Source organism: Papaver somniferum, chromosome 9, assembly GCF_003573695.1.
Source record: "Papaver somniferum cultivar HN1 chromosome 9, ASM357369v1, whole genome shotgun sequence".
Taxonomy (NCBI): Eukaryota; Viridiplantae; Streptophyta; class Magnoliopsida; order Ranunculales; family Papaveraceae; genus Papaver; species Papaver somniferum.
Genome location: NC_039366.1, coordinates 181,954,699 through 181,964,059, shown reverse-complemented (window position 1 = coordinate 181,964,059; position 9,361 = coordinate 181,954,699). Strand labels below are relative to the sequence as shown.

Below are 9,361 nucleotides of genomic sequence, written 5' to 3'. Positions count from 1 at the left end.
AAAATGGAAGGATCATAATCAAGAAAGAAACTGCGTGGAAACTTGTCATCATATATTTTCCCCTTAGCATACGAGTCTTACTTGACATTTTTAGATTAATCTAACTTATTAAAATTAAATAATAAAATAAATATAGATATTAGATAACTGTTGATTTTGGACAGCCAATTTGATCGATTTGTTACGTGCACACTCTTTAAAGGAGTGTGCACAAAAGTGAATTCCCCTTAAACTATCTTTCTAGGTTGCACAACGTACACTGATAACTGGAGTCACTGGACTTCCACGATCTTACCGATTCCAAAAATACACACATGAAGTTATTAGTGGACGCGTGAAGCAAAATACGTCATCCGTTGATTAAATTTCGGTCGATTTTTAGTGTAAATCTTAAGTTGGGTTAACCGACAGGTGTCACTGTTCAGTATGAATGTTTATTTCATCTCCGATTTTCGTCGTTTCTTCAAGACTCCTCCTCAGCCCTAGGCGCGTCTTTATATATAAATATACGACTCTTATGATCAGAAAGTCATCTCTCCACTAGTGATAAAATTATCTCTCACCCAAACAAACTTTATTTATACTTCTGGGATAATCCCCAATTTCGCGATTTTGGTTTCTAGGGTTTCACTCTCGTCTTCGTTGTATTCGTGTAATCAAGGTTTCACTTTTATTTATTTTTGTTGGTGATCGATATGGATAATAACAATTGGAGGCCTGCTAAAATTGAACCCAATATGGATGCTACTGATTGGAGAACACAACTTCAACCTGATTCTCGACAGAGAATTGTTACTAAGATGTAAGCTGATTACTGTTGTTTGGTTTTAACTTTGTGAATTAGGCTGATTAGGGCAAAGTGATCACGCTTCTTTGTTTTGGGTGTTTACCAGAGTTTAGTAGTGATTATTTCAAACTTGGATTGTTCATTTTGAATTAAGCAGTAATAGGGAGTTCTGGATTGAAATTATTGTGATTTATTATATGTGGGGAGTAATATTGCTGTAAAAGCTTTTATTTTGTAACATAGTTTTTTTTTTTTCATATGTGGGGAGATTATCTCTACAAGAGATTTCTGTACCTATTTTTTTCTTTGCACATTGGAGGGTGTATTTCATAATCTGACGCCTGATATGATCTTTGTTACCTGCTAGTTATTTGACTACGCTTAGTTATCATTTATTTCAAACTTATTGTGTTTCATTCTCGTAGAATGGAAACTCTAAAGAGGCACCTTCCAATTTCTGGGCCAGAGGGATTGGTGGAGCTTAATAAAATTGCTGTTAGATTTGAGGAAAAAATATTCACTGCTGCCACAAGTCAGGTATCATTATTCAGTTTGGCATCGTCATTGTGGTAATTGTATTGCTTTACTAGTTTTGTCTACTCATGAGTGAGCATGATTTTCCTATTTTTCACTATTGATTCATCAAAATAAGCAGAATTTTCTCACTTTTTGTTGAGTAGAAATTAGATTTCTAGCACTTATTTGGCGTTTTAATTATTTAGATTCGTAACTGAGTTTTGGTTACATAAATTAAAAAAGAGTTGAGGACTGTTGGATCATTTGATAGAGGTATTCAAGATTCAAGCCGTTCTTGTCATAGTGCTCTTTTGTGGTGCACTAATAATTGGAATTTTAATATGTTATAGCGAATCTTCCTTCTGGTGTCACATGATTGTCAAGTACATGTAATATTTTGTCCAAACTGATATGATAACCTTTTACATAGAGCAATCATGATATATGGAGTGCACATGACATTTTATGTACACATCTTGCTGAACTCATCGAGTTATTCCGAACTGAAGTAGTGAAAGTCATCTGGGTTCTGCTGATGCGAAACTTGTGTGAAACCTCAATTGCTTAGACCCGCTTGTTTTTAGAGTGCTTCTCTGGGTCTCAATTTCATCAAGTTCTCACTCGGGAATGTACTTTATTACCCGAAAGACCTGAGTAGCAGTAGCTGAATTCTAGGGGGTTGCTTGCGAGAGTTTGCGCGACAAGCCAATGTTGAATATGCGTTCTGTGTGGTATGTCTTTCCCTGTTTTGTTTAACTTCTTAGAAAGATCTGACTGGAGATGGTCGATTTAAATCAAATTGAATTGTTACCCTTTTGGTATGTCCTCGTATTAATCGGTTATGATGAGTTCAAAGGACACACACTTAACTGTGTAATTCAGCACCATCTTCACTGTGTTCTGACTTCTGATCAGTAATTCGTTTTTCCATTATAGATGTGATCTAACTTTTCGCTATGATACAATTTCCTTATCCATCTCTCTATCTCTCTCCAAACCAGAATCTCCTTAGCTGTGGCTTACACCAAAATCATGTCTGTGTTGTTAGGAAGCTCCACGGTCTGTCACTCTGTCGATAGGTTTAGATGCTTGTACAACCTTGTTTTAGTTTCCATAAATAAATTTTTGACCCCATTTGTGTACTCTTCTCTGTGTTATAGATGATTGTTTTGTCACTTAACATTCTGAAAGGTTTAAGTTCTAAGCAGTTTCAGGCTGATAAGTTCTTTTCAGAGGAATAGGGGATGTACTGGCCTCTACATAGAAAAATGATTTATTGTTGAGAACTGGGTAAAAATGAGTTACATCCCGTGTAAATCATCGTTACTGAAATCTGTTTATCATGTCTGCATCATACATTATTTTTTGCCAGTATTCTTTGGTTATGTTATGCTCAGCAATCTTTTCCTTATACATGCAGCACTCATGGAATCTAACTAAATTAAACTTGTAAATGCAGTCGGATTATTTACGAAAAATATCTTTGAAGATGCTGACAATGGAGACAAAATCTCAGACAAATGGAGTTGCTAATTCTTTACCGTTAAATACTGGTGGTGGTAGCCAAAATCCTCAAGATCCAGGTTAGAGTTTCTATGCTAGAAAAATCGCTGGCACAAAATATACTATTGATGCTAAAATAAATCTTATAAGGAATTTTGGTAGTACGTACTGAACTATGGCATAGTGTTAACGATTGACACATGCTTTACTTATTCTCATTTGTTGTGATTTATAGGTCACCTGATTGTTTATTTTTTACTGTCATTGTTCCAAAATAGCGTCTCACAGTATGCAGTCCCAAGTGCGCAACCCAGGGCAGTCACAAATTCCTTTAGCCAACCCGTCTCAAGCACGGCAGCAGCTGTTAACCCAGAATATTCAGAATAACATAGCAAATTCTGGGATCCAAGGACCTGTGGCATTGTCTTCTACATTGCCATCTGGGGCCAGTCTCAGTCAATCCTCCGTTAATCAGGGATCCAGCATGCAGTCTGGAATGACACAAAATTCGTCTGGGAATCTAGTAGGTCAAGGAGGTGTATCATCGAATATGTTTGCTAACTCAACGAGGCAGATGCAAGGAAGGCAGCTTCCACAACAGGCCGGTTCTCAACAACAGCAGTCTCAGAATTCGCAGCAGTTTTTATATCAGCAACAACAGTTGCAACAACACCTTTTGAAGCAGAAGCAGCAGCAGCAACAGCAACAGCTACAGGGGAACATTCCATCCTCAATTATGCAATCACACATGCAGCAACAACAGCCACAGCAACAACAGCAAAACCCAATGCAGTCTACTCAACTGCAACCTACTCAACAGCCCCATATGCAAATGTCATCTGGTCTTCAGCCAAGCCAGTCCACTCTTCAACAGGCTCAGCCATCTGTGATGCAATCGTCTTCAGGTCTTCAACAGAACCCGCAGTCCGCAGTTGCACAGTCCACAACAAATGCTCTTCAACAACATCCACAGAGTGTCCTCAGGCAACCACAACAACAGTCTCAACAGTCTATGCACCAACAAGCTCCTGTTCTGCATCAGCAACAACATCCGGTTTTGCCTTCACAGCAGCATTCGCAGCAGCAACTAAATGCCCCAAACTTGCAACAGAATCAGTTAATTGGGCAACAAAACAATGTATCTGATATGCAGCAACAACAGCAGCAGCAGCAACAGGGGTTGCTAAACCAACAGAATAATATCGCAAATATGCAACAACATTTACTTGGAAATAATATCCCTCATCAGCAGCAGCTAGGTCAACAAAGTAACATGTCAGGGTTACAGAAGCAGCAACAGCAGCCAATGCATACCATGCATCAGCAAGGGGGAAAGGTGCAGCAACAACAAAATGCACAGGTATCAGCAAATATGTTACAAATCCAAGGCCAACATACACAATCCCAACCAGCACAACAACAACTTATGTCTCAGCATCCATCTCAAACAACGCAAATGCATCAGCAACTGGGATTGCAGCAACAGCCGAACTCAATACAAAGGGATATGCAACAAAGGATTCAGACATCTGGTGGCTCGATGCTCAACCATCAAAATTTGTTGGACCAGAAGCAAGCGTTTCATTCACAGAGACCACCTCCAGAGGCCTCATCAAGTATGTCATTTCGGTCAAAAAATCCTCTTTACATTGCTTTCATTTGGTTTGTTTCTTCAGTAGCACTTTTCTGCTACAATGATTTAGATACAGTTATTTTCTATTGCCTTTCCTTTTTTTCAGTTGTCTATTTATTATCACAGTATTATTATTTTAATTTATTAATTATTCTAGAAGAATGGCAGACTTGTAGTTTTAATGTGGGTTATCGTTTGCTGTTTTTCTTTTAGCGTCAGGAAATGCTATTATAGATGCAGCAATAGCAGGAAATTCAACAGCAATAGGAAATGTGGTCGACGTGCAGGAGGAGATTTATCAGACAGTATAGTTCTAATCACCTCTTTTAGCTTTCATAATGTTTTTTTTTCCCTTTCAAATGTCATTTGCATCCGAGTCGTCCCTAATCGTAGCCATTTGTGCTTTTTGTCAGTTGAAAAGATTAGCCGTCTCAGAAAAAAAATCATCTTGGACACGTTTTTAACCATTTTATTTTGTTATAATTGTAGATTAAGTCCATGAGAGAAAAATACTTGCCAGATCTTAGCGACATGCACCAGAAGATCTCTCAAAAATGCCAACAGGTTGGTATTTGGTTTTTCTTTCTGCTTACAACTTATTGAAAACTTTGCTTCTCTTACAATACAACATTTCTTATTTTTTATTGGCTAATCACGTTTGATAAATTTTGTCACATGGTAGCATGATTCTCTTCCACAACCACCAAAGTCTGAACAAATTGATAGGCTCAAAATTTTCAAAAATATGTTGGACAAGATGATGGGGTTCTTGAATCTTCCAAAAAATAGTGTGATACCTAGTTTGAAAGATAAGCTGGCTTCTTATGAGAAACAGATCGTGAATATTCTGAACTCAAATCGCCCAAGGAAACCTGGTCCACCACAGCAACAAATTCAGCCAACTGGTGGCCACCCACTCTCCATACAGCAACAGCAACAACAGCAACTGCAGCAGCAGCAGCAACATCAACTGCAGCAACAACAGCAGCAGCAGCAACAGCAGCAACAGCAACAGCAGCAGCAGCAGCAGCAACAACAGCAACAGCAGCAACACCAACAGCAGCAGCAGATACAATCTCAAAATCCTCCGTTGCAGCAGCATGAAAACCAGATGAACTCCCAGATGCAACCAATGATCCTGCAGAATTCCGGATCATCTGTGCAACCAACTACTATGACAAGCATGAATCATGGTCCTCCAAACCTTACGGGTGCTTCAACGGCACAAACAAACCTGCTAAGTTCTTTGCAACCTGGTTCTACGATGGAGTCAGGCCAAGGTAACAATTCTAGTTCATTGCAACAGGTTGGCGTGGGTTCATCCCTTCAACATCAAAGTACTGGAAATGCACTCCAACAGGGAAACTTGAACACAATGTCCCAAAATGCTGTTAATGGGTTACAGGGTAATATTAATTCCCTCCAGATGAACCAAAACATGCTTCAACAACATCCACATCTGAAGCAACAACTTCAGCAGCAGCGGCAGATGCATCTGCATAAACAGCAGCAGCAGCAGTTGTTGCAGCAACAACAGCAGCAGCAACAGTTCCAGCAGTTGGCACACCAGTCTCAAAAGCCACAGCAATCTGCTCAATTACAGGGGCATCAAATGCCACAGCATCAGCAGATGAGCGAAGATATTAAAGTTAGACAGGCGATGAGTTACAAAGGAGGAATGTCTCAGCAACACCTTGCTGCTGCTGGCCTTCGGGCACCATACAACCATCCAATGAAGCCTGGTTCTTCGTTTCCCATAGCTTCCCCCCAAGTGCTTTCAGTAGCATCACCGCAGCTTTCTCAGCATTCACCTCAGATTGACCAGCAAAGCCTTTTATCATCCTTTACAAAAACAGGAACACCTCTGCAATCTGCAAACTCACCCTTTATTATCCCTTCTCCTTCTACACCCCTGGCTCCTTCTCCATTACCTGGGGATCCCGAGAAACAGACTTCTGGCATCTCCTCTCTTTCAAATGCAGGAAATATCGGGCAGGTACAGAATGCTGCTTCACTCGGTCAAGCACAATCTCTTGCTATCGGCACTCCTGGGATATCAGCCTCCCCCTTGCTCGCGGAGTTCACTGGTCCAGATGGCAATCACGTCACATCCTCCACAATCACTAAGCTAAATGTTACAGAGCAGCCTTTGGAACGCCTATTGAAAGCGGTATGCTGTTTTTTATCCTCGTTATTGGTTATGTCTGGTTAGATTATCCGATCGTTTTTAGGTTAACAGCTAAGCACACATAAAAACGTCTAACTCATTGACACTTATGTGGTGTTAATATGTGAAGTTAAATGACCATCAGAGATCGATCTTATCCTAGAATCTGTTCGTTTTTGTTGATCAGTTGGAATATATATGTACTCTTACAACGTAATACATATGAAAGTATACCACTTGAAAAAAAAGGCTGATTGCCAGTAAGGATCAGAATAAACATTGGTCTTATCACATGCCATCCAATTAGAATTGTATGTAATTGTTGCTTATTGTTTAACATCATTGTGCATCTTCATCTTTGCTCAGGTAAAATCCATGTCTCCTAAAGCATTTAATGCTTCTGTCAGTGACATTGGGTCAGTCATTAGTATGATCGACAGGATAGCTGGATCTGCACCAGGTAATGGATCCAGAGCTGCTGTGGGTGAGGATTTGGTGGCTATGACAAAATGTCGTATGCAAGCAAGGAATTTTATTCAACAAGATGGAAGCTCAGCAACAAAGAAAATGAGGCGTCACACAATTGCAGTTCCCTTGAATGCAGTGTCATCAGCTGGCAGTGTGAACGATAGTTTTAAGCATTTGGTTAATATGGAACTGTCTGATCTTGAGTCAACTGCGACCTCTAGGATGAAGAGACCTCGAGTTGAGGTATGATGTTTGACATATTATTCATCTAAATATTACAAGCCTATTGATGTAAGAGAAACAGTATGGTACCATTTTAATTAGCTTTATATGAAAGAGGGAGTTACTTCTGCAGTTCCATTTTTTTGAAGGATCCTCTTCACTTCTAGTTTTAGTCGGTTAAAGGAAAGTGATAATTTCATATTTTTTGCAGGCCAACCATGCGCTGCTGGAGGAAATTGGGAGGATTAATCAACGTCTAATCGACACTGTAGTGGATATCAGTGACGAGGATGTTCATCCAATTGCAGCTGCAGGTGCTGCTGAAGGTGGTGAAGGAACCGTTGTCAAGTGCTCCTATAACGCTGTTGCTCTCAGTCCAAACTTGAAGGCGCTGTATGCTTCAGCGCAAATGGTGTGAACTCTGAATCTTACAAATTAGTGTTTGATCTATTCATATTTTGATTTGTCTTTACTTGTGTACTCATTTGTTGTTTGTTTATGATTTTGTAGACCCCAATTCAGCCCCTGAGGTTGCTCGTTCCCACAAATTATCCAAATTGTTCTCCGATACTCTTGGACAAGTTTCCAGTTGAATTGAGGTAAAATATCGGGGGATAACGGTATTGTACTATTTTTTGGAGAAATCATAATATCTATTTATTGAGTGCTTGAAATATCTTATATCATTAAACAACAGTTGAGATCATTGAGTGAACGATCTTTTGTGATTGATGTAGAGATCATCATAGTGAAAACTTATCCTCGATGAAAAAACACAAGTAGCTTTGGTGCTAATCCTCTTTACTGAGCTACCTTAAATTTACAATTCAGTATATACAACTTCTCACTCTCGGTTGAAACAGTGCCACCATAGAGGCATTGATGGCAGTTTGTACTTAGTGGTTGATCTTGCATTTCCTAGAACTTTCATGCATGTTTGATGAATGGGTTGTGCATTTTGACGTAACTGCATCGTTAAACAGTTAGTGGATCATTTGTTTATCAAGAATTAATTTAAGTATTTTGTTATGGCAGTAAGGAGCACGAAGATTTATCCACCAAGGCAAAATCGAGGTTCGGTATTTCTCTTCGCAGTCTTTCACAGCCGATGTCTCTTCACGATATGGTGAAGACCTGGGATGCATGTGCTCGAGCGGTGATATCTGATTATGCTCGCCAAAGAGGAGGAGGGAGCTTCAGCTCAAGATATGGTGCTTGGGAAAATTGCTTAAGTGCTGCTTGATTGACCTGATCAGAATCAGCAAACTGACCCTGATTCCATGTATATCAAAATAATCTCTGCTGTAGGGCATCGTGGTATACCTGTACTGTACCCTCTCAGCTCTCTTCGGAAAATACTCATATATACCATTCGCAGACTCCATCAATGCGTTGCAGCATTATTATGAAGGGATCGACTAAATGGTGCAACTCCATTTATGCACAGCGGCATGATCACGGAGAAAATTGGCATGATCACGGAGAAAATTGGCTACTGAAAAGTTGAATAATTGATTGTATAAAGGATGTTGCAATATGATTTTGATAGAGTAATTTATCCAAATGATGATTTTTGCTAGAAAACTGATTCTATCTTTCTTAGGTTGTCAATTCTTGGGTTAGCTGTGAAAGTGAATTCTTTGTATTTATCAAAAGAAATATAAAATGACTTGTATGGTATGATGTATCAGTGTTCAAGAGCCAAAACCCTCTTAAAATCGGAACATATACCATACTGATGGCTTGGAAGCTTGAAACCCAAAGGGGTGGAAATGTATACGGTACAAACTCCATTAATTAATAGTCGATTATCTAGTAACCCCCCTTGAATAATATTTTTAGCGTTGACCCCATGTGAAATACTATAAATTAGTAATTCATTAATATTTATTAATATATTAATATATTAATAATTTATTGTACACATAAAATACATTGGATACATTATAAATTAAAAATGATTCAATTATCTTTTATTTTTTACTAAAATCAATACCACATTTCTGATTTTTCTTATCATCATAAGAATTTTTGATGTTGTTTTCTCACAGATAAGTAAGAAATT

General features: G+C 38.9%; 1 protein-coding gene across 2 annotated transcripts; it reads left to right on the top strand.

The window, feature by feature from the left end:
* The first annotated feature begins 495 nt into the window (after window positions 1–495).
* On the top strand, window positions 496–8,986 carry LOC113309687 (mediator of RNA polymerase II transcription subunit 15a-like). Of its 2 annotated transcripts, XM_026558166.1 has the most exons (11): window positions 496–802; window positions 1,213–1,324; window positions 2,763–2,886; window positions 3,085–4,422; window positions 4,653–4,744; window positions 4,929–5,003; window positions 5,122–6,609; window positions 6,973–7,317; window positions 7,508–7,708; window positions 7,807–7,895; window positions 8,332–8,986. In XM_026558166.1, the coding sequence occupies exons 1-11, from the start codon at window positions 696–698 to the stop codon at window positions 8,537–8,539; spliced, it is 4,179 nt and encodes a 1,392-aa protein (XP_026413951.1). In that variant the 5' UTR covers window positions 496–695; the 3' UTR covers window positions 8,540–8,986. The 2 variants fall into 2 exon arrangements, with proteins under 2 accessions (XP_026413951.1, XP_026413952.1); XM_026558167.1 differs by lacking the exons at window positions 496–802; window positions 1,213–1,324 and adding an exon at window positions 1,696–2,034.
* Window positions 8,987–9,361: the final 375 nt, after the last annotated feature.